At 48.4% G+C, this 25,190-nt stretch overlaps 1 protein-coding gene across 3 annotated transcripts; it reads left to right on the top strand.

Moving 5' to 3' along the window:
* Positions 1-12,829: 12,829 nt before the first annotated feature.
* On the top strand, positions 12,830-22,747 carry BPIFA2 (BPI fold containing family A member 2). 3 transcript variants are annotated; one of them, XM_014734994.3, is made up of 9 exons: positions 12,830-12,951; positions 13,747-13,918; positions 15,624-15,768; positions 16,422-16,529; positions 17,482-17,634; positions 19,792-19,873; positions 20,915-20,978; positions 21,840-21,921; positions 22,553-22,747. In XM_014734994.3, exons 2-8 carry the CDS (start codon positions 13,762-13,764, stop codon positions 21,878-21,880), a joined length of 750 nt encoding a protein of 249 aa, XP_014590480.2. In that variant the 5' UTR covers positions 12,830-12,951; positions 13,747-13,761; the 3' UTR covers positions 21,881-21,921; positions 22,553-22,747.
* The last annotated feature ends 2,443 nt before the right edge of the window (positions 22,748-25,190 follow it).

Genomic DNA, 25,190 nt, shown 5'->3' on the forward strand with positions numbered 1-25,190 from the left:
ATATTTAGCAGTCATAAAATTGACAGCATGTTTGGAAACACTTGTTACTCTGATCTTTCTTATTTGGCAAGGATTCCTGAGTAGACTGTGTCAAACGGGGGCCTATATAAATCAGATGAATGATTTGTGCCCAACTGCTTTCAAAAGCAAAATGACCATCTTTTTATGGTAAAGTAAAGAAATTTTATTTGGTGGATGGGAGTTGGGTACACATCTATCCATCTGTCTTCGAGTAGGGGAGAGGGAGCCTGTGAGCAGAGTCTCATCGCAGCCCTACCCCCGCCCTCCGCAACCTCAACCTGGCTGCGCCCTCTCTGGTCTCAGTGGGTTGGATGACCTTCAAGGACCTTTCTGTAAGGGAGCTGAGCTGTGTTTGGAAAAAAGAGGGCAGCTCAGATGCCAGCTTGGAGCTTAAGGGCTGGGTCCACGTGACCAGGAAGCTGCCATGGCTGGGGATTGGCAGTTATGCCAACGTAGCGTGTCCCAGGCCTGAGACAGTTAATCCTTAACACCTCGCTAGAGATTTTCAATGAGAAATGTGCCCCACGACCCTCATGGCTGAGGCCTTTGTCCCTGAAAGGCAAATATCTGCCATGCGAGGACACAGCTGGACCCCGGAGAGGGCGAAAGGGCAGAACCACAGGAAGCGCTCTCATGGCTTTCTTTCTGGGGTGATGCGGATGTGCTGCCTGGACCTCAGATGGCCTCTGAGAGTACCAGCCTCCCCACCCACCACCAAGGACACTCTGTGTGCCCGCATACCCATGTCCTGGAGGGTTTGTTTGGGCAGGAAGGGGCGCTGTTGCAGCCCAGTCTGTGCCAGCCCTGGACTGGCATCCTCTCATGGCACCATCACAGCAACTGCAGGAGCACTGAGCCCGACATTGGCACCCAGAGCACACAAGCGACAGACTTATGGAGGCCAGGGATACCTGAGGCCACACAGTTGAGGGAAAAGCCCACGCTCCAGCCACTGCAAAGACCTGGGGTCGCTGGGAACAAGGAGGGGCCGGCGAGAGAGAGAGGAGAGGTGGGTCTAAGGCATTGGAAGTGCAGGACGTCTGGCAGAGGGGGAGATGCAGGAACGTGCTGGCAACAGTGCTCTCCCTCGGGGAAAGCCCCCGTGGGCAAGGTCCCTGGTCTGAGTATGATGACAACCACTCTGTGGGCATGTGTTGAGTGGGGCACCCTTACGGCACTGGGCACACAGCAGGGGACAGACAGACAGAATCCCAGCCTGCTGGAGCTCCCATTCACTTGGGAGAACAACAGCAAACCCTTAGAGAGTGCTCCCCAGGGTTTCCACGTGTTAATGCGTGCCCTCATCCACCCGTTGTGCCCACTTTACAGGTGAGCAAGCTGAGTCTCTGAGAAGGTCAGGTCACAGAGCTCGTAAGTGGCAGAGCCAGGATTTGAACCCAGGCCTGTCGTGTTTTAAGTACTGCACACACTGTCCCTTGTCACGGTCCCAATTTCCCTGGCTCCCAAATGCTGTGCTAGGCCACTACCCACTACTACTTGTTGCAGTAGTAATAATGATGATAGCTATCATTCATGGAGCACCCTCCCCGGCAGGGCCCAGGCTGGGCTCTCTACTGAGATTTCCTCATTTGGTCCTCCCAGCAGCTCCTTAGAAGTAGAGATCATTCTAATTCTCATTTTACGGCAAAAAACAAAGGCTCAGAGAGGTTAGGACACTTGCCTGCTGTCACACAGCCAACAAGGGGAAAGGCTGGGATGCACACCCAAGGCTGACTCCAAGACCAAGCTTATAAGATACATAGATTAAAACGTGTGCAATAGGGAGAAATGCTTGTGCACGCTGTAATAAGCATTTATTGAGTGTCTCCTGTGTGCCATGTCCTGGGGATGATACCTTATGGCCTCAGAGAGGGGCTGGTTATCACCATGCCCAAGGAGCTGGTGGGATTCCTGCTCAGAGCAAGAGTGTGGGGTTGCCCCAGCTGGTGAGAAGGTAGCAAGCAGCTGCAGCCTCTCCTCACCAGTCTTAGGCCCCAGGGAGCCGCTGTCTGCGTATTCCCTTCATTTTGTGGTTAGGAAACTAAGACCTTGTGTGAGAAGGAGCCTCGTGCTTAGAGTCACAAAGCAGGTTGTTTGCAGAGCTGGGCCTGGAGTCCTGATCCGGGCTCCTCCTCCATCCCCAGCACCAGGCAGGTCCTGGAGTCCCACGGTCTGTGAACGTGCGGTGGAGGTGTGCCCATTGCCAGGCTGCAAGGCCCTTTGGGAGCCCCTGGTCCACACTGGCAGGCAGTGGCACTCCACTGGCCTGTCCTGAACTTGTGGCAGACATTGCTTATCTCTCGTTCCCCGCAAGCCCTGCAACTTCAGAGGGCTGATCCAGCCCCTGCAATCAGCGTGAGTTGTACAGGAGACCATCATTCTCTGACTTCCCTAACTTGGCCCAGGAGGGGAAACTGAGGCTCCATGAGTAAAGGCTCCTGCCAAGGGTCCTACACCAGCAGCAAGCAGGGCCAGAACTGGTGGATACCAGTATATTGAAGCTCTGAAGCCATTTCAGCTCATCGAGTCTTCACCACACTCAAAAATAAGAAGCGTAATTCCAGTAACTGAGTGTTAAGTATATTGGATGCACTGTCTCACTGAATCTTCTCAACAGCCCTGTGGGGGCAGGGCCATATACAGAGAGGGGGAAACTGAGGTAAAGAGAAGAGAAGTGACCAGAAATCAGCGTAATTACAATCTCTGTCATCATTGTTGTCACCGTGTGTGGAGGACCCACCACACACTGACCCTTTCACACACATTATCCTGCTTCATCGTCACAATGCGCCTGGGAGGTCACTCCTGATGCTAGTCCCATTTCACAGATAAGGAACCTGAGGCTCGCCCCTTGTCCAGGTCATTCAGCCAGCAACAGGCAGAGAGAGGATTCGAACCCAGGCCTGCCAAACCCCAGAGCTAGGCTCTGATCACCACCCTCAGAGTCCCCTTGGCACCCTTTAGATTTCCATTTTCCACTGGGATCTAGGAACTGGGGCCAACACCAGGTCTAAGGCCACTGCGTCACACTCAGCCCCCTGGGCGGTGTTCCTGGGGCGGGAAGAACTCTCATCACGAGATGTCAGCATAGCCCTCAGCTCTGCGCCCCACAACTGGAGGGAGAGGGGCCTCAGATGTTTGCGGAACTGGGTGCCAGGCAGCCAGGGAAGGGGGTCTGACGATGTTCCAAGGCCATCCGGCGAGGCTGTACTGGACTGGGCTCTCCGGGTCCCGGCCCCAGGCTTGGGGACCTGGGCTGCCGCCATCTCTCTGCTCTGGGCTCCAATGGTGGAACCGCAGTCAGGGTGAGGAAAGCTAGCGCCCAAGCCACCAGTCCTACCCCATCCTTCACCCTGGCCATGTCCCTGTGAAGGACAGGCCCACCAGGTCCTTGCTGAGTTGCAGGTGGGTGAGCAGAGGAGACAGAATGCCCTTGAGTCTCTGCCAGTGCTCCCAGCCTGATGCCAAGTGGACACCCTCTGGGTTTCCTGTAGCCTGTTCCGGGTTGACATGGGCCCAACGTACCCGGTGTTACAACCAACTCAAACAGCAGAGGCCGAGAGATAAACAGGATATTCAAGCCTGAGGACTGTCCTGCCCTTCCAGGTGGCCTCAGTTGACATGGGTAGAACCCAGATGCTCAGTTCCTGTCCTTGTGGGGTCTGTGCAAACCATGCCGCCTCTCTGAACCTGTTTCCTTAACCAGAAAATGGGGATCTCAAGACGTCCTCCCGGGGTTGTCGCGAGGACTCATAGTGAAAGTGCACCTGGAGCCCCAAGCCCAGTGTTAGGGCCACAGCAGCCACCAGGCACTCGCCTGCACCTACTGGGTGCTGGGTGTCGGGGTCAGAAGGACGCGACTCGCTGTTGCTCCCAGGTGGCTGCAAACTGGAGCAGCCGTCCTCAGTCTGGGAGGATGCAGATGTGGGTTTACTTCCCAGCTCTGCCCCTTCCTGTCCCTGTGGCCACGAGCAAGGCATCCTCCTCTTCTGAGCCTCATGCTCCTCATTCAAAAAATGGGGGCAGTAACACCCCCTGCGAGGTTGCTGACAAAATAATATGAAGTAGGAAAAGCACCTGGTACACAGCAGGCGCCAAATAAATGGCAGTTGTTATTATGAATAGTCTGCTCTTATGGGTCTGAGCTTCTGCAACACAGTCAGGCTACACTGTGAAGTGTTGTGTCTGTGAGCTGGAGGGCTATCAGGGTCGTGTCTAGGCTGAGCTGGGGCTCCCAAGTTTCGGGTGGGGTCTTGGCTCAGAGAACTCAAGGGCGGAAGTCACTTGGAGTTGTCTCGTCTGGCGGTTTCCATTTCTGGTCAACTACCCTCGGACAGCCTGCACACAGCCCAACCCAAGTTAGCTGGGGATGGGGCTCAAGCACCTCAGAGTTCCCAGGTAATTTTGTTTAACCTTTTTTAAAAAGAGTATTGCCCAGAGTATAAAATCCCAAGAAAATTAAAAGATGTGCAATAGAAGAGGAAACTAAGCGGGATTCGCGGTCACTGTGCAGCCGTGGACAAGTCTTTCTCCGCCTCTGGGCCACAAGCTCCCCAGACTTCCTAGCAATGAGGTTAAATTGACGAGCTCTAAGCACTCATCTGACTCTGGTGTCTGTGATTTTTTTTTTTTTTTGAGGAAGATTAGCCCTGAGCTAACTGCTGGCAATCCTCCTCTTTTCGCTGAGGAAGACTGGCCCTGAGCTCACATCCATGCCCATCTTCCTCCACTTTATATGTGGGACACCTACCACAGCATGGCTTGCCAAGCAGTGCCATGTCCACACCCGGGATCCGAACCGGCGAACCCTGGGCCTCCGAAGCGAAAAGTACAAACTTAACTGCTGCTCCACCAGGCCGGCCCCTGTGGTGTTTTGAGTGTAGTGTGTGACCTTCAAGCAGCCATCAGAAGGGAGGAGGTCAACGTGAGTCTACGAATACATGAGTCAGGACCGCTGTGGGTTTGAGCGGCAGGAATCCAACTCACATGGGCTTCAGCAAAAATAAAAAAAGACAGAGGGAGAAATTTATTTGAACTGAAAAGTCCAGGGGTATATATGACTTCAGGTACAGCCAGATCTAGGCATTCAAATGATATATTTTCTCATTTCCTTAGTATTGGCTTCATTTTCCAGTGGGCTTTGCTGGATAAATGTATCTAAAGTCTTTAAGGAAAAAACAGATCCAGGCAATCTGTGGAGGCCAAGTCTTCCTTTGTGGGTAGCGAGCTCTTTCATTCAGAACAGTGGTAACTTGGTCTCCATGATTCTGATGTGGATCAAGGCTGCTTCAGGGAGAGAAGCCCAAGGCATCCTGGCTCACATGGTGATCTGTGTGACCCGATTCATGTCTAAAGTTATATGACAACACAATAATCAGACCCCACCTGCACTGATACCATTTAACGACTTTTTACATGATCTTTCCTTTGTCTGGTAAAAAATAACTCACACATCTATGCCTTATAAATTTAGCCCTACCCTCAACACATTGAAGCTCTTACTGCCCATGGGTCCTGTCCACATGCTATTCTCTGAACAAAGGAGCACTACCACGAGACCTTGAGAGTCCAAGAAATCTTTCTTTCCACTCCTTGGCTAACTAAGCCCGGATCATTTCTTCTGGGGGCCCATATGGGGGTCTTGCTCCACTGGCTTGTGAGCTGAAGTTCTGGTAAGTGTGCTTTTCTTCCTTGTGACTCCCTCATTTTCAAGGATGGATCTAAATTCACTTATTCATCAGGAACCTTCTTGGACAGCTGTATGAATCCACATTTGCTGCCCATGGCTACTCTATGGGGTAAACCATGGCGTTCAGCCTGAAAAGAATCAGTATCTTAAGCCTGAGGGTGATGGAGAGTGAACTAATCCATTCCTTTCTAATCCTGTCTCTAACACATAAATTTTACATAGGCATGGGTTGACCACTTAAGTCACTAGGACGGTCGCCAATCTCCAAGACTCTCGTGGAAGGTTTCTTTTCCTAAGGCTGGATTGGTATCCCTCCCTGTGACTCCTGACCACACTCTGAACCATGGGAAAGTCCCAACTGGGACTCCGGCTCAAGGAAAGTACCAAACTCTAATCTTTGGTTGAATATGGGAACTCCTTCTTGGGAGAATGGCTCCAGGATGTAACTGGGTAGAATGTCCCCCAGATCAGCAGAAAATTCTTCACTGTTTTTTTCTATTATTCTTTTATCTCTGGGATCATTCGCCAGGCAGCTATTGTTGCCAGGCATAACAGGGAAGGTATACAAGCGATGCAATGCAGGGGGATGCCCCCATCACCCCTTGCTATAGGAACCCCACAGCAAGAACAACGGGTGGGGCACTGCCCTAGGTTCAAGGGGGAATTCCAAGGTAATGGATCATTTTCTTTCATCTCCTTTTGTCATTTTGCTTCCTAGGGCCGCCTGGGCGCACACTCGGAGTGGGAACGGCTGTAGGACTTTATATCCTAAATCTGGGAACTAGTTCGCTGGTGTCTGGTTTTTCTATGTGTCTGCATCCGTGTTGATAAATAGCTTAAAATTGGCTGTTTGGGGGCTGATTTTCCTGGTGATCGTAACAAACTATCTTTAGAAATTATCTTGTTTGTTGTGGCTGCTTTGGGAAAGGCCCCCCCAAAATGGAGATAACTGTATACAGCTGGCAAGATAACCCAGGATAATTTAAAGTTACAGTGGTCATTTTGAGCTTTGCAACTGAGAAACAAAGATATCTTTAAAGGGTCAAAGGCTCCACTCCTGGGAGCCCCTCCCAGTTTCTGGGCCTGATCACCCTGGGGCCCCAAGTGGGGTGCCCTCTCTTGGCGGTTGACCTGTTGAGTATTTTAGGCATCCACTGAGTTGGTTATGATCATAGGAGACCTGTAATGTATTCTGTAAACTGTCCTGTCAGTGTAGTGTGCCCCAGCATGGGAACAGTTGTATGATGCTTATCTTGATAACCCTTGAGAAGAGGCTGTGTCATTTCTTTGCCTGTCTAGTTCGTCACCTCCTCTGTTGTCACCAAGGCGAGGTTAAGTTTGGGCTGGACTTGAGCAGGACCTGGACCTTCTGTAAAATCAAAAACTTGAAAACCTTTTTCCAGGGACTTACCTCAACCCTAGGGCTGGGAGCCCCAGGCCCCAGCCAGCTCCAGGCCTTTGCCTCCTGTCTCCCTGGCTCGCCCTGTGCTGGCTCAGGGACCAAGTGACCGGGCTGAGCGGAACTTGGCTAAATCTTTTAACTATATTGACGCCAGCAGTCAGGCTCTGCACCCTTGTCCGGTCCGCTGTCACTCAGACACTGACGGTGCTTTACCGCCACGGGGTATGTTCCAAGCATCCCCAGAGACTCACCCCTTGGGTGCATTTTAACTAATTGGAAACACTTTCAATTGGATGGGATATGCCCCAGAAACTCCACCTTGGAGGAAACTTGAGTGGTTTCTCTGTGCCTTTATGATGTAGTTGGACAGGTTGATCAACCTGTAATGTCATTTGAGTTACAACCCAGTTTCTGGGAAAACAAGAGCAACTGTTCCTAGAAAATCCATACAATACTGGGAAAATAGCTCTAGAGGCAGTTCAGATTCCACCCAATTCATTTATCTCAAAAAGGATTATCATCTTGCCTCTCCAGGAATTGTTATCTAGCCCATCACTCATTTCTAAGACTGAAAAAAAAAGGAAAAAGGAAAAATGGCCATGAGCATGCCCTTGCCAAAAAATCCAGCATCTTAAATGACTTCTCCACAAAAATTAGTAAAAAGGCTCAAAACAAAATTTGGATTCATAGCTGGTGAGATTTGTATTACTATACCTGATTCATGGAAGTAATTTTTAAAACAATAGCTGTGGAGACTCTGTATGTGTGTCTATATGTATGTTATATATGTATGATATTTTACCTCTGGATGCTATGGCTAAAATTAAAAGCTCTGTTTAATTGGCTTAAAGTAAGTGCTTATATAAATTCTAAGTGTAATAGAAATTAACCCAAATGTCCTTGAAGTTAACATGATATAAATTAATCTTTGGTAACTGAAAGCTTATTTAAGTTTGAGTATGTCTGCCTAAAAGACAGAGATCTATGTTTGTTAGGATGATTTCCTGTGTTCAGAAGGACTGAGGTCTCTCTCAAGATTTTTTGACTGTTTCTGTTGTCACTTTGAATAGATAACTGAGCATGTTTTGCAGTGAGTGTTGTTTCCTATCTGAACAAGTGTTTTAAAACCCTTTGATATTTTTGACAAGTCCCCCCTAAAAAAAATATTCAGAATTCAGAATTCAAAAAGTCCTGATTGAAGGCTTTCTTTTGACCTGGAAGAAGGAAGAGAATTTCTCTGCGGATTCTCAGAGGGCTCCTGAGACATCTTAAAGAAATTTTCTCTCTCTTCCTATAAGGAGGAAAATACTAAACTAATTAGGCTTACTTGGTCTACTAAATTACATGGAAAGCATTGTCAAATAAGTGATGATAAACTTTCTTAGGTGGTATTATGTGGGTGAATGCTATTGATATAAATGTTTCAAAATTATATAAGATTCCTAAAATTCTGATCTGTCCTGGTTGTCAGCCACAATTCTGGTTATTATCTTGAAGTGTTGTATGTCACGGAAGTAGCCAAGTTTCTTAGTCAATTGCCCTTTTGAGTCTTTTGTCATTTGCAGATGGTTGCTGTTTTACTCTGATGTTTTTTGCTTTTGCAAATATGTTTCATCTTCAGAGAAATTCATGGAATGGATTCTGACACAAGATTCTAGAATACAGGTTTCTGATAAACTTTCAGATCATAAAACTGAACTGGGTAAGAAATTACATAACTCTAACTGAGAAACTGATGACCTCGTGAAACTGCGGACAGAAGATTAAGATACAGAATTGATTACACAGGACTGAATGAACTGATTAGGATGATTATAATTTTTATGACTTTTATTTGAAATATTGTGGATTTTTTGATGCTTTGTTTTATCAGATTTAAGGAAAACGTTTTCTGTTTTCTCTTATGCTAACTACTACTTATAGCAATTTGGTGAAATTATACCTTTGTGAGCAGAATTGAAACATTTATCTTTTTCTCCCTACCTGATCCCTCCAGAATTTGGAAACTTAGTGAATGAGTGAGTATGATTATTTTCATGGCAATATAGTTATTTGCGTAAGTTCAATAGAAATCTGTTTTCCTTATAACAGGACACATTTGGGAACACTGATTATATAACCAAGCCTTTGATTGGAATGTCATATTTGAGAGGAACATACAGACACAGATTCGACAATACAGCCTTTGAGGAATAAAGGTTGACATTCTGGAATAAAGCCACTTGGAAATATTGGCTTGGTACCTTGTTTACAGGGATTCCAACAATCTTACCTTAAGGAAGGTCACTTATCTGGCAGGCACTTGGAAGTCTGAAATATTTTGGGGGACCTCGAGAAGAGAGGAATCCACCCAAATCTGTAGGGATTGCATGAAAAATCTAATGAGAAGTCCTTGGCTTGGCTTTCCTGGCCTTTAGAGGCCTTTAAAGTTTAATCAGAGATTCCTTATAAAAAGTTCCAGCAAATCAGATTTAAAAGAGCCTATATGATCAATTGCTATCCTTGCTGCACTTACGTAAATAATTGGGCCAAGTTTTATTGAAACTACACTTATTTTGCAAGCCAGTTACTCTTAATTTGGCTATCTTTTGTAAAAAAAATGAGGGTGATTTTAGAGAGAAAAATTATCTTTCAGTATAAGCTATAGTACACATTCATGGATGTTAGATTCTAGCTCTTCTCATCTACAACATTCATCTATTACTAATCATAAGGTTTCCTTGTGGCCATCTGTCTCTGATACCTGGGAACTCCCTGACCACAATCAAACGTTTTCCTTTAACTCTGCTGTCCAAATAGTAACTAGATTCGCATGGTCACAGGTGGATCATAAACAACGAGTTCCTAAGGTAAAGTCCCCAGCCTATCGATACACACAGGATGGACTATATCAAATTTGGGATGACTATATTAGGCTCACTCCTACTACTGGTCTGTGTCCAACCCTACCCTGCCCCTAAATGACTGGCTGGACTGCTAGTCAGGTCTCTGGACTGCTATCAGAGCTTTATTCATTGGGTTAATCATCTTGCTTATATTTCTTATTATAATTTGTTGTCTATTTCACTGTTTGTCTTCCACATGGCCAACAAAGTTTTGTCCCCTGGACCACTTCTCACCAAGTGATTCTCTCATCTCCAGGGGACCTGTATACCTTGTCTGCCTTGGACTCCATGGGTGCAACCTTCCAGTCCACTGAACTTCTTGCTTATACTCCTATGGCCCCCATTTAGGGACAGCTCTACGACCTTATACAGCTGGAAGGAGTTACAGAAGGTTGACCATTGTCCACATCTGCAAAGAATTTCAGGGCCAAATGGGTTCAGGGGGGATTGTATGAAGTGAATCAAGGTTGCTCCAAGGAGAGAAGACCCAGATGTCCTGGCCTACATGCCGATCTATGTGACCTGATTCATATCTAAAGTTATATGACCACACAATAACCAGACCCCACCTGCACTGGTACCATTTTAGTGACTTTTTACATGATCTTTCTCTTGTCTGGTAAAAAATAACTCACATATCTATGCCTTATAAATTTAGCTCTACCCTCAACACATTGAAGCTCTTACTGCCCATGGGTCCTGCCCCCATGCTATTCTCTGAATAAAAAAGCACTACCACCAGATCTTGAGAGTCCAAGAAATTTTTCTCTCCACTCCTCAGCTTGCTTAGACCGCATCAATTCTGTAAAAAGTTCTCCTCATTGTAGGTAGGAAGATGTCGCTGTTTTCTTCCTATGAGTCTAGCTTGTGCTGTCTTGTTCATGTGTACACATGCACGTGTGTGTGTACAAACATGCATGTGCGTGTTCCAGAGTTCCATACACTGTCAGGAGTACCATCCAGAGCACCTGAGGAAGGAGGGGAGCCTGGCCTCTCCCCACTTTGGTGGATTTAGCCTGGTGTAGACCAGACTTGGGGTTCCCTTGAGGGTGTGGTCAAGTCCTGTTCTCACCTAAGCTGGGCCTGCGAGGCTGCAGAAGGGTGGGCGACCCTGAGAATATGGCTCATAGGAAGCAGGGCCTTTGAGCTGCCTGTGACGGGGCAGATCCTCTGCTTGGCTCCCCTCCTTGTGCCACTTCCCCAGACCCACTGCCAGGGGATAAGAGCTTCCGATTTATGTCACCTCAGGGCTCAGCTGTGTAGGGTGGCTGATGCCAGTGGGAGAAGCTGACTTTGTCCTCGTGTGGTCCATGCTGAGGAACCCCCCCCAGCAGTAGCCCCTGTGGTTCCACAGCAGGTGAGGTGGGGGTCTTGGAAGGAGGAGAGGGTGAGGAAAGGGAAGAGACAGGCAGCCTGGGGGGAAAGATATCCACGTAGGGCAGCTGGACTCAGGGAGAAAGAAAGCTTGAGGGGAAGAATCATAAACATGTGCAGCAGCGGTCTTTGAAACCTAGACCAGGGAAATTTAGAATCACGGCTCACAGTCACATCATGTAACACAGGAGCTGAGCAGTCATCTAGTCCAATTTCTGAGCCTCTCTGGTGAGGGGGCCCTTGCCACCTTCCCAGGTAGTGGCTGGCTTTATAGGATGCTCCAGAGAGAAGCATGGAGCATTCTAAAGACAGGTCGGGGTCGTAGGGACCCACTTATGAGGACAGCCACAGAGCACAGGGTGGTTAACTATTTGCTGAGGGCAGAGAATTAAAGTATCAAATTATGATGACTTTCTATGAAAGAAGCCAGCAAGGAGCTGAAGTAGGGGACAATGGGGAGGGGCCACCTCAGGTGGGTGGTAAGTGAGGTTCTGAGGAGATGTTGAGAGCTGGGGACACCCGGGGAGGGGAGTCCTGGACAGAGAGAATGGCCTGTGCAGAGCCTCAAGGCAGGAAAGGGGTGGGCATTCTTCTGGAACAGAAGGAAGATGGGTAGGGATCCTGGAGGGAGAGGTAAGAGATGTTTGGTTTTGGCAGTGAGCAGATGACACAGGCTCCAGTGTCATGGTCCCATGGGCCATGGTAGGACGTCGGGTTTAAGCTGAGCGAGACCCCTGTGACTGCTGCACTGAGAGTAGAGCAGATGGAGGCAAATGTGCAGAGGGAGACCTGAGATGCGCCTAGGGGTGTGTCTCCTGATACTGGCTGTGCAGCCTCAGGCAAGGTGCTTAACCTTTCTGGGCCTCACTGTTGACCACACATGGAGTGACGTGGAGGCAGATTTTGTTCACCCTCAGGAGGAACTCTCTGCCACTGGATGGAGCAGGCAGGCTGGGAGGGGGGCGGTAGTGAGCTCCTCATCCTTGCAAACTTTCACACTAAGTCTAGCTCCACCGTGAGAGATGGTGTAGAACACTCAGACACACAGAGGTCAGAATGACCTCTCTGGTAGCTGACCCTGACTCTCTGTGGGCCACAGTTCTGGCCCCGTCTCTGTCCCTGTCTTGCTGGGTCACCTCTGGCTGGTTGCTTCCCCTCTCTGAGCCTCAGTTTCCGAATTATGACAGAATTAGGCTGGATGATCACTATGGTCCTCTTACCAGAACATTCTCCAATTCATCCATTCTCAGTCTTCATTCCAACCCCCATCCACAATGGCTACCATCTTGGCAGCTGGGGGCTCCACAAGAACCTGGTCTTAGTCTTGGCAGAAAGTCTTCCCCATTATCTGTTCATTCCAATTCAAGCATCCTGGGTGACCTTTAGCTTGGAAGTCTCTCTGCTCATCCTGGACAGGAATTATTTACTTTGGAGTCTCTTTGGATGGCTCTGGAACTAGGGCTTTCTTCTGACGGCAGCATCCCATCTGGTCGCCACTATATTAAGGGCCACCGCCACCAGCAGAACCCTAGGAGACTGCGCAAGGGAGCAAGGAGTCGTGAGCATCCTCCTCCAAGCCTGTGAGTGGTGGGTTTCCCCCTATGACCCCCCACACAGTGGTCTTCAGAAGGCTTTGGAAGCAAGAGGCAGAGGGATGGTTCTGCTTGGATTAGCTAATATTCTGAATATAGCAAATTAAGAGGTAGAGAAATTATATTAAGAGAAGCGCCAAACTGATGAGCAATGCAGAATCATGATGTGCTGCCCATTTATTCATATTTTTATTCAGCAAACATTTATTTGTCTCACTGTACTGGGTGTAGGCTTTTTACTGGGGTCTGGGGATTCAACAGTGAAATAAGTCATAGTTCCTCCTCTAAGGAGTTCACAGCCTGCTGGGAGGGGCAGACAAGTCGTCAGGTAATTGGTACCCAGGACTCTGATCAGAGAATGAAGGCAGCAAGATGGTGGGGTGGGACCCCCTAGCCTAGACTCTGGGAGGGGCCTGGAGTGGCCTTCACAGAGGGCATGATGTCTTACTGAAACCGGAGAGTCAGTAAGAAGTGACTTAGGTAAAAATTTGAAGAAGAGGAAAGATGTTCCAGGCAGAGAAGCCAGCCTGTGCAAAGGAACTTTGGGAAAAAAGCATGGACTTGCAGTCAAGTGTGACTTTTCAAATCCCAGCTCCTCCGCTCATCACCTGTGTGCCTCTGGGCAAGTTGCTCTAGCTTTCTGACTGTGGCTGCCCAGCTGTAAAACAGGAGGTAACCACATCTATCTTAAAGGAAGGTTAAGTGTAAGAGTGATGGGTGCTCGTCAAAGATTCTTTTTCTCTCTGGGTAATTCTCCCTCCTGCTCCTCCTCTGACTGACCAGTTGCCAGGACAAAAGATGTTTCAGCTTTGGAAACTTCTTCTCTTATGCGGCCTGCTCGCTGGGACCTCAGCATCTTTTCTTGAGGATCTTCGCGGCAAATTAGACAATGTTTTCAACAAGCTGAAACCCGATCTTGAGAAAGGAGCTGAGACCATTGACAAGGCGCTTGAAGGTGAGTCAACAAGGGCAATAAGGAGTGGCAGCCAGGAGCCTGCCTCCTAATCACTACGCCTGCATTACCAGAGGCTGCCACCAGGGACTACCCTTTATGGATTGTTTACTGGGAAATGTGGCTATTCAGCTCCTGGCTGACTTGCTTATTATTTTTCCAGAAACAAGCCATGCTTAAATGAATATCCTTTTACATATTATATCATGGTAAACTTTTTTCAATATACGCACAGGATAATTTCCTAAAAGTGAGATTTCAAAAGTTCAAAAGGTGTGCCCATTTTAAGTTCTAGTAGATGTGGAAAAATAATCCCCATATTAACATTTTCCCAAACAGTCTGTGAGAGTACCTTTCTTTCCACTCCCTTGACAGCACTGGTATGGACAAGTTAAATGTTTTGCCAGTCTTATAGGTGAAAGATCGTAATTCATTTCACTTTACATGTCTCTAATTATGAAAGAATCTACTCACTTTTTCATATTTTATTATCCATTTACATACTTTAACTTAAATATTTTGTTCATATTATCAGCACGTTCTTCTATTGGGTTGTTTAATTTTCTTATTGATTTGTATTAACTCCTTGGAAATTAATCCTACCTAGCCCAGGTTGCTATAAATTTAGCTACCTACTTTTATGTTTAGTGATATCTCCCTTTTATTCAGATTTATTGAAAGAACTAGTCTTTCTTTTCATTTTCTGGAAATATTAACAGCACACTAACCACCATTCTTTATAGGAGGAAGTAACTTCTGTGAATGGCTGCCTTTCAAGCCTTGCCAGGTCTTAGGCAACCTTCAAAGATACAGAAGGGATCCACTTTCTAATTTCACTGCTGAGAAAATTGAGCTCAGAAACAGAAGTGTCTGGATCAAGGTCATCCAACAAGTTATAGGACCAGATATAGTTTTATTTAAATTGGCATTCTCTGCCTGCATCATTATAACCAGATAGATACTGTTTGCTGAAGAGCCAGGTTGCAGTACTGAAATTACATATCTTTTCTTGTACAGTCTTTTGTTTTTCCTTGAGTTAGTAATTGCCTTGTTGTTTCTCACTTGAATTATTTTCTACAGACTTATCCTTAGTTCCTTTTATATGCACCATTCTACTTTCCCATCATTTATTCTATCTAACCCCTTTTTTCTCTGGAGACCTCCCATTAGGACACTCTGTCCTCCTGCTCCTATATGAATTATTACCCTCTGGGCCAGCTACGAAACTGTCATCTTGGGACTCCCATTTGCCACTTTCATGTGTTGGAGCCATATTTTTTTTCTTGATTCTAGGTTTTCCATTTCTTAGTATTTCTTCATTTTTTTTGACCTGGTTTTTCAAACTCGTGTGGACATCTCGTTTAGAGAAATAGACCTCTGAGTCACTACTAGAAGCTGGAGTACAATCATTATCAATTGCCTGGTCAGTTGATTGATTGCTATCTTGATGAATGCTCCATATATATTATAAGTATCAAGGCAGCATGGAAGGAATGAGGGCTCTCTGGCTGTGTGACTTTAGGCACATTTCTTAACCTTTCAGTACTTTATTTACTCATCTGTAAAATGCAGATAACATCAATACCTACCTCATTGAGTTATTATGAAGATTAAGTAGAATAACAGGCAAATAGTCTTATCTAGTACCTGGCGCATAGTGGCTGCTTCATCAGTGTACATAACACTAAATAGCGATCGTTTTTGTCAGGTGTCTTCCAGAAAGTGAAGGGTGACTTGAAGACAATTCAGGATTCCGAGATTTGGCAACAAGCCAAGCAGAAGTTCCAGGAAGCTGAGAAGTTGGTGGAAAATGCCCTTTCTAAGATCTTGCCAACTGTGGATGGTTCTTTGGGGTGAGTTGGGGCTTCATGGAGAAGATCTTTGCTCCAAGAAAAGAAAATACATATTTTTGGAGAGGTAATTTTAAGATCAAATACAGAGAGGTGGACAAACATTGTCTGTCCCCACAGAACCAAGGTAGTCTGAGGCCAGGGTCCCCAGACCTTGCGTAAATTACAGGCAGGGCTGCAGGCCCAATCTGGGCATCTCGTGGGTTTGGGCTTCCACACTTTGTAATTTCAGGATCAGGGCAAAAGTTCTCTTCCATCCACCTCCACCTGAACTTCCTTTTCCAAGGAAATAGACTTTTCTTCTCAAAATATGGCTAAGGATAAATGTCCGACTCCCCACGGGAGAGAGGAAACTGGAATTCACACCACATAGCTGGTCCCACACATGGAGTTTTGGAGTCAAACAGTTCTGGGTTCGGATTGTGACTTGGGCACTTATTCCCTCTTGGAGTCTTCGGGGGAAATCACGTCTGTTTGAGCCTCAGTCTGTTGTGCCATAACGTGGAGAGAATCAAATCTCTGAGCAGGGCTGTGGTGGAGACCAGCGAAGGCAAGGTTGGTGGGGCCCCGATGCTCAGCATGATACTGGCATGGAGAAGTGCTCAGCACATGGTTGCCACGAACAACGACAAAGGTGAATTGTGGGTTTTGCGCAGGTTGAAAATCAGTAACGGCAACATCCAGGACCTCAAAGCCGAACTGGCCCCTGATGGCCAAGGTGCCACCCTGAGGATCCCCATCACCTGTACCGCCAGCGTGTCCCTGTGAGTATCGTGAGAATCTGGGTCCTGGGAGAAGCAGGGCAGCATGGCTGATGGGTCTCCAACCTGGAATCAGGCACTGTTCCACGCTGGCGTCTGGGTGTGAGCCTCAGTCTCCCAATCTGTATGTGAGGGGGCCTTTCCAGCTCTAAAATCCTAACCCTTAAAGTGTTCTAGTGAACTTTGGCCATAAACAAGTCTCTCTTAAAAGAATCCTCCATTACCTAGACTTTTGAAATCATAACATTTATCTACCTGTAATATTTGAAAAATTGAGAATACATGAGCGTTTACTACCCTTTGGCAAAATTTCCTCCAGCATTGTTTCATCTATCAAGATTCTGTTTAAATAACCAGGACCATTACAGATGAATGTATATAGTAGTGAACAGTGTATAATAAAGGGCATGTGTGAAAAATATAATTTTGAAGTATTTTAGTTATTTTAAAAGAGGTAGATAAATAGGAAAACGAGCATGTGTAAAAGACTCTTTATAATTAAATACACTATGATTCCATCATTCATTAGCCAAGAGATCCTGGAATAGTTGCTTAAACTCTCTATACCAACATTCCCTCATTCTGAAAATAGAGATAATAGTAGTATTTTTCCCTCATGGGATTGCTGTAATGATTAGATGGATTAATCCAGGAAAGATACTTTTTTAAAGTGCCTAACATAATTTGTGCTCAATAAAGGTTTATGATTATTATTTTAATTAGTGTGATGCTGTGTAAAAATTTCATATGAACCAAACCCACATGGCCAGGAGAAGAAGCCACCGATGTAACTATATAAATCCCGTGAGGAATATAATGTTAACATTATTGTTGTAATACAATGTTAACATTATCCAATGACATCCTGGAAAATGTCCACACAGTAAAAGAACTTGAGTAGACAACGTGAAGGGCCTTCTCGACTTCCGTTAACTGTGAATCTTATTTCCTGCAGGCCTGTCATTGGCCAGGTCGTCGACCTGAAGGGTTCCTTGGAACTCCAGACTGATGTCAGAGTTGAAACTGATGCCCAGACTGGCCTCCCTTCAGTGGTCCTAGGAGAATGCAGCGACGACTCAGCCAGCATCTCACTCACCTTGCTGGACAAGTAAGGCTCATCCATCTCAACAGAGCTGGGCTGTGAGAGTCAAGGACCCCTGATTTCAGCCCTAATCCTATAGCTGGGAGGTGGCACAATGTGGTGAAAAAGAGTTCAGGCTCTGAGTCAGACAGACCTTGATTCAAATACCACCTTTGACCACTGACTTGTGACTTTGTAACCAACTTAACCTCTCTGAGGCTCGGTTTTCACATCCGCAAACTGAGAATGATAAAAATACCTACTCGTAGGCTGCTGAACTGACCAAATGAGAAAATGCAAGTGTTTAGCATAGACCCTGGCACATACAAATATCCATGCTGACTTCCTGCCTGCCTGTTCTTCCCATTACTGACTCAGGAGTGTTGACCTCTCCAACCACAATCGTGAATTTCCTATTTCACCTTTCAGCTCTATCAGTTTTGCTTCGTGTGTCTTGAAGCTCTGTTGTTAGGTGCATGCACGTTTAGGATTGTTACGTCTTCTTGAAGAATCGATCCCTTTATCATTATGTGACGTCTTCCAATAATAGCAGTGATGATAAAAATTGTATTTACCTTCTTGCCTCCAGTTGAGAGGGGAGAGGAGGAGTAAATACTTACCCCTGCCGTGGTCTCTATAGTTGCAAATTGTCCCCAGACCATCCTCCACCCACTGGAAAATTCCTGAAATAAGATGATGAAAATTTAATCCTTTCCATTTAAATTATTGATCTCTGTTAATCCAAAAAATCTACATCTTAAACTGTGTTCTCGAAAGGGCAGGTTTGGCCCAGTGAAGAGCGTGGAGAGAGAAAGGGTGACCCTGGTGATGGTGGGAGTGGAGAAGAGGTCTGGAAGCTCGGGGCTGGGGCAGGTGGACTTGGAGGGGGACGAGGCTGGGTCCTGGGCTCTCAGTCCTGATGGCCATGGGCAGAGGTCACTCTACCCTCCCCCCACCAAGAGGCCCGATCAGAGGCTGCCTAAGTACCCCCTAAAACCAAAGAAAGGCAACACAGCCTGATGTTAGTCGGAAAGGCTGGGACACAAGTTCAGAGGCCTGAGCCCTGCTGAGCATGGGAACTCCTCCCGCCACTCTGGGTCTCAGAGTCCACATCTCTAAGATGACATTCCACTCTGCTGCTCTCGGTCGTCTTGGGCCTTTTCTTCCTGCTTAGGATGAAGTCCCAAGCCCTCCCCATGCCCAGCTGGGCTCTGCTTGTCCTGGCACCCCTCACACACCCACACTCTCCTCTTGCTACTCTGCTCCAGACAAACTGGCCTTTGTTCTGTGCTTTGGACGAGTTCTTTCCCACCTCAAGACCTGTGCATGGCTATTCTGGCACCAAGACCACCTTCTCCGCGCTCCCACCTCAATGTGCTTCTCATCCTTCAGGGCCTGAAGCACGACTCCTCCCATTCTCTCTCCTGAGAGTCTACTCTTGCCCTTCAGTGTACTTGTCACAAGGTGTCACTATATATTTAATTGCATGTTACTTCATTCATTATTTCAACCAAAAACGTATTGAGCATCTGCATTGTGCCAGGCAGAGCTCTGGCACATCGTGCCACCATTCTGAGCTCTGGAGAATTTATGGGTGACAACAGACAAGGACCCTGTTCTCATGGAGCTTATTGTCCTGAGGGAAAGGTAGATGGGCGAGCATTGAGTCCGTCTAAGAGCCCTCAGGGAAAATGTCAGATTTCTAGGAGTCTGGGCAGAGCAGTATGCTTACCAGGACACTATGATACAAAGACATCCCTTAGGTGAGCAGCCAGGGAGGGCTTCCCTGAGGAGGTGATGGTTACGCTGAAAGCCTGAGCAAGACTTGTTTAATGTTTAGGTACCAGATTAGGAGATGCTGGTGCTTTGCTTATCCCTGTGTCCCCAGGGCCTAACTCTGTGCCTGGTTCATTGCTGATGCTCTATTAATATGTGTTGAATGAATGAATGAAGTCTCAGGGTTGTGATGAGACTCTCTTAGGTACTGGGGTGAGCTGCTGCTCAGATGTGGGGTTCTAAGTGACGTTTCCTTTGGATAGAGGCCCTGTCTCTGGTTAGAGAGTCAATGTCCCTGAGGTTTATCTGACTTCTGGGTGCTCCACCATCTCCCACCCTCTCCGCACCCCTACTGCTTGGCAGCTCTGCCCGCCTGACCAGGTTTTATCATTTCCCTCTCTTTTCCAGCCGCAGTGAACTGGTCTCCAGAGTTGTGGACTCCTTGACCGGCGTCCTGAGCAAGGCTGTGTCCTCCCTGGTGCAGAGACAAGTGAGTCCTTCACTCCTGGGGTCCCAGAGCCCTGGCGGCAGGGGGAGGGTGGCAAGTGTAGCATCCACAGGCCAAACTGTAATCTCTGGGCACCTTTCCTTCTGTGATGCAAACTTTGGGCTGTCAGCCAGAAGTGGCCCCCCTTTGCTTAGGGGAGTGGTCTGTTGGGGAGAGGCCTGACGTTAGCTGAAATCTCTGAGTTCCAAATTTGAACCATTTGCCATATCCGTGTACTACCAATATGCCTTGTTAGCTAAGATTTTTCTTTAATCAACACAATTTTACTTAATTAAATTTATTTAAATGCCTTTATTTTTAAAAAGGAAACTTTATGTCCTTACCATAAATAGAAAACTAATATCACTTATCATATAAGTAATTAAAAAATAAACACTGTCCTATAGTTTTCATCATCTGTGCATCGTACAAAACCATATGTACCAGGTGCCCAAAGTTCCAGAGAGCCTACATTAGTCATTCTGGAAGGCAGCTGGGAACCTAGGTTTACAAAAAAAAAAAAATCCTCCAGGTGGCTCTGTGAGTCATGGAACCGGAGGCCTGCTACTCAAAGCGTGGCCCTCCTGCCAGCCTCAGCTGGACACTTGCTAGAAATGCAGAATCGCAGGCCCCACCCAGATCTGTTGAGATCCGCAGGGAATTGTATGCACCCAAAATCGTGGTAAACACTGTTCTACATTTCCCAGGGCTCCATTTGACTCTCAAATTCCAGGGTGCCAAAGTTCAAGGTTTCTAAGAGTGTAGGGTTCTGGGGTGTTAACACTCTAGATTCTTAAAGTTCTAGGATTCTGATGTTCTAAGGTTTTAGGATTTGAGCATCTCATGGTTCTCAGATTTTTGGACTTCTAGGTTTCCATTGTTTTAGAATCCTAAGGGCCAAAGGTCCTAAGGTCCCAAGTAATCAGTATCTGTGTGGGTGGCAGGCAGTTTGTTCCCAGCTGATAATGATTTTCTTTCTTCCTTCTTCCGTCCGGCTCTCCTCCTCTCCCTCCCTCCCTCTCTCTCTCCCTCTCCCCTCTTCAGGCGTGCCCATTGATCCGCGTCTTCCTCCACAGCCTGGATATAAGTTCTTTTGATGACCTCATCAGTAAGTCACAGCCTGGGGATATGGGGACATTCCCTCTGCAGCCTTCCAAGGGCAGGCATGCAGCTCCGCACCTGCCCCACGGGCCGTCTGGTCAGGGAACCCTGGAGAAACAGAAGGACCCAGCATCCTGAGCAAGTTGGGAGAGTGTGGGTGGAGGGGTCCCTGCAGAACTGAAGGGTTCTGTGGGCCTCAGGAGCCCCCCCACCGTCATCCGTTGTTCAACACGCAGAATCTGCCGGGCAGAATGATGTGAGAAAGAAGATGGGCCAGATCTGGTTCAAAGCCTGGGTCTGCTGCCTAGCAACTGTGGGGCCTCGGTCAGGTGGCTCCGCCTCTCCAAGCCTCAGTTTCCTCCCTGGTGAAAGGGGATTGCAAACATTGTGGGCCTAAAGAGTGGATGAAAAAAAGCACAAAGAGCCTAATACCCAGTGGGCATGGCTAAAAGATTCCATCCCTTGTCGTTTCCTTCTTATGAGGAGCTGTGGCTTCTCCTCCAACCCCTGGGGACTTTCTTTGGCCTTTGGGTCTCAGGCGTGGCTGGAGTTGCTGGGGCTGCTGCAGTAAGTGAAGGTGTCGAGGTCCTGGAGATGGCCCTTCTGCAAAACAGCCATCCAGTAGGTCCAGTTCCTTGGGCAATTACTCTGTGCTCCGTGTACACCATCTCATTGGATCCTTGCAACAGTCCTGTGGGGTGGGTACTGTTATACCCATCTTACAGATGAACAAACTGAGGCTCAGAGAGGAGGTGTGACATGCCTGAGGTCCCATGGCGGTCAGACTGGCCCACTGGGGCGTGAAAGCCGTTGGGGTCTGGTTTCCAGCAGTGGAGACTGAGTCCTGCTGCTGATTTTGTCTCTTCAGGTAAACTTGAGCAGGGGATCCAGCTGCCGTTAGACTTCTGAAGAGGGTGGGTGAGGAGGATTGCTGTGCTGCCCACTTGCTGGTAAGGAGCTGGGCTCTGGGCCCCGCACCAAGGGAAGATGGGCTGCTCCATAGGGGCCTGCGGTGAAGTGGGAGCAAAGCTTGACTTCTCTTCTTTGTCTAGCAGCAGACTGAGCCCTGATCTTGGTCACAGACTGATCCTGACCCTGGCCCCAGGCTGAGCCCTTATCCTGCTCACACTCTGAGCCCTGAGCCTTAATTATATGCCCAGACTAAGCTCTGATTCTGGCCCTAGACTGAGCCTAGATCCTAGTCACAGACTGGAGCTTTGACCCCAGTTATTGACTGAGTGAGGACATTGGTCACGGATTGAGCCCTGACCCTGATCTCCGACTGACCCACGATCCTGATCATATACTGAGCCCTCAACCTGGCTCCAGTCTTGGCCTCTGATCAGTGTTTTCCCATCTGCCGTTGTTCCTAAGGTGAGGGAGGGGGGAGGGGGAGGATGGGTCAGTGCCAGGTGCCAGAGAAAGGGCCCAAACCACCGGTGCCAGTCCCCTCTGCAAGGCCTTAGGCCTGCAGGGTGCTGTGGGAAAGTGCTGGGGCAGTGCGGTGTCTGGTGAGTGGCGGGTGCTGCTGTAAGGTCGGCCATTACTGTCAACGCCCTAACCCCCTGTGGCCTCTTCCAGATTGCTTCCTGGTGGCTTGACCTCGTTCCCTTGTAGCGTCTCCCCCTGGAAAGGTGACACCATCCAACTGGAGTGAAAGTCTGAGCCCAGCCACAAGGACACCTCTCAGATACTCCTTCTCCTCACAGTCGGGATGGCGGCATCTAAGCTAGATACTTTCCACCCCCAGCAATAAAAGTCCATTTCTGCACTCTCCTGAGGGGCCTGTTTGCATTCCTTCCTTCGGGATTTGGGGGTGAGGGGGTATGCCACCAGGGTGGCAGGGACATGGATCCAGAGCTGGAAGGCACATTTGGGACTCTTCAGCCCCACCTTCTTGTTTGACAAATGGGGCACTGAGGCACAGAGAAGGCAAGAAACTGATGCAGGGTCACACAGCCAGTCTGTGGCAGTGACAGAACACTTGACTCGTCCCCACGCACATTTAGTGGGTATCTAGTGAGCACCTGTTCTGGACCAGGCAGGCAGCGGGAATAGGACAGTCACCTTCTGGGGACAGCTCCACCTGGTGCTTTCTTCCATTCCCCTCCAGGGACTCTGAGAGCCCTGTGGAGGATCAGGGGGCATCTGATCTGACTGGACTCAGGAGTAGGGTGATGCGGCCGTATGCCAGCCCACCCCTCCATGCCCTCTGAAGGGTCAGGCTCCCTCTTCGAGCAGCATGTGAGAGCACCCACGGCCTCCAGCCCCCAGGGCTCGCCCATCCCACCCATTGCCAGCCCTGAGGGCCTGTACAGCCACCTGCCATGGTGCTGCCCCATGGATACCAGCTCCTCCCTCTGCCCGAGGCCCCTCCATCCATGCCCCAGAACTCGGTTCATCCCCCAGGCTGTGGCCGAGGCAACCTCACACTCCTTATGCCAACACCACCACCATCACGGAGGGCTGCTTTGCTGGCACATGCTACCTCGTTAATTCCTCCCCACACCCCTGTGCCAGGAGACACCACTGTTGTCTCCGTTTGACAGATGAGGAAACTGAGGCTCACAGAGGTATAGTGACTCATCAAGGTCACACAGTGTGCAAGTGGTGGCGCCGGGAGTTGGTCCCATGGCTACGGGACCCCTTGCTCAGAGAGGTGACATTCCAGCTCCCCAGCCCTTTGGTCTCCTCTCCCAGGCCCCCAGCAGGCCCCACTTTCTTCTTCCCAGGACAAATCAGGTCCTCTCGAGGTTGCCCCTCCTCCCTCACGTGCAGGCCCTCGGTTTCCCCTTCGTCCCTGCCCCTTCCTCACAGTCATGTTCCCCTCTGCCGGGGTACAACATGGGCCACACGCTAACACATGCTGTTGCCTCAGGATCACAGCAGCTCCTTCTTTCCAGGAGGGAATCTGACTTTCCTGCCAAAAGGCCTGAGGAACCTGTGCCCATTTTGCCAAGCAGCCATCTTGCTGGTCCACACAACTCTGTGAGGGACGGACTGCCCTCATCCCCATGGGAGACTCAGGTGCAGAGAGGCCAAGGCCACGCAGAGGCCTGCACCCAGCTGCTAATTCACCCAAGGGCCCCTCCTCTGAAGGAGGCTGCCTCACAGGGTCCAGTCATCTCGGGGGCCCTTGAGCCCTTGGGGTGGCCTGGAGGGGCCTTGCACCAGCCCTCCCCTGAGGACCTCAGTTCAGGTTGGGCCAGGTGGCTGCTTGGCACAGAGCGAGGCTGAAGCGTTGGGTAGATCTGAGCTCAGATCGGCCTCTGCCACTTGCCAGCCCTGAAATCTGTGGCAAGTGACTTAAACCTCTCGGAATGTTGGTTTTATCACCTGTCAAATGGATTAACAGTAAAGCCTCCCTTCTCGGGCTGGTGAGAGGATTAAAGGAGACAATGAACAGGAAGCGTTTGACTAGGGTCTAACATCTAGCGAGCACAAGATGAGTCACAGCCTCTGCACTCTGAAATTACTGTTATGGCTACCACTCTCATGTTTGTCGATTGACTGATGGAGGCATTGATGTAGTAGAGAGACCCATGGCCCTGGGAGAACTTGGGTTTTCACCTGGTCTCTGAGCTAAGACTGATAACTGTCATCCAGGGATCATTCTTCTCTCCCCTCCCCAGGTGTTAGCTGGGCACATGGCCCCCAGCCAAAGACTACTTTTCCCAGCTTCCCTTGCAGTAAGTGTGGTCATGTGACTAAGTCTGGCCAATGGCATGCAAACTGAAGTGATGGTGCAAATTCCCCTCTGTGCTTTAAAGAAAGCGGGTTCCCTCCACTTCCTGCTGACCTTCCCCCCTTCTCTGCAATTAGAAATGGGAACAACTGGAGCAAATTCCGGGACCCAGAGATAGAAACTGTGTGTTGAAGATGGCAGCCCCCGACCACTCACCTCTGGGCTTTATGGCAGAAAGGAATGAACTCTATTTAAACCACCATGTTTCAGGGTCTCCTTATTAAGGCTGCTTTGTTTTTATTCTGCCTAATGCATTCTGCCAATGACATGCTGTGTGAATTATGCTGCTAACTTTCCCTCTCTGAGCCCCATTTCTGTATTCCACAGTATTCACTGAAGGCTCTTCCTTCTCCAAAAAGGAATTAATGCTCCCTCCAGACTTGAAGGGGAAGGAAAGAATAAACATTTATTAAGTTCCTGCTGCATGCCAGGCACTGCATTAGACTGGTGGTTCTTGACCTAAGGTGACTTTGC

This window comes from Equus caballus, chromosome 22 (genome assembly GCF_041296265.1).
Source record: "Equus caballus isolate H_3958 breed thoroughbred chromosome 22, TB-T2T, whole genome shotgun sequence".
Taxonomy (NCBI): Eukaryota; Metazoa; Chordata; class Mammalia; order Perissodactyla; family Equidae; genus Equus; species Equus caballus.

Excerpts from the sequence above, each read along its gene's own strand:
- BPIFA2 (XM_014734994.3), top strand. The coding sequence starts at position 13,762 with ATGTTTCAGCTTTGGAAACTTCTTCTCTTATGCGGCCTGCTCGCTGGG. Across the intron at positions 15,769-16,421 it reads ACTGTGGATGGTTCTTTGGG|GTTGAAAATCAGTAACGGCA; the intron begins GTGAGTTGGGGC and ends GGTTTTGCGCAG. Across the intron at positions 16,530-17,481 it reads TGTACCGCCAGCGTGTCCCT|GCCTGTCATTGGCCAGGTCG; the intron begins GTGAGTATCGTG and ends TATTTCCTGCAG.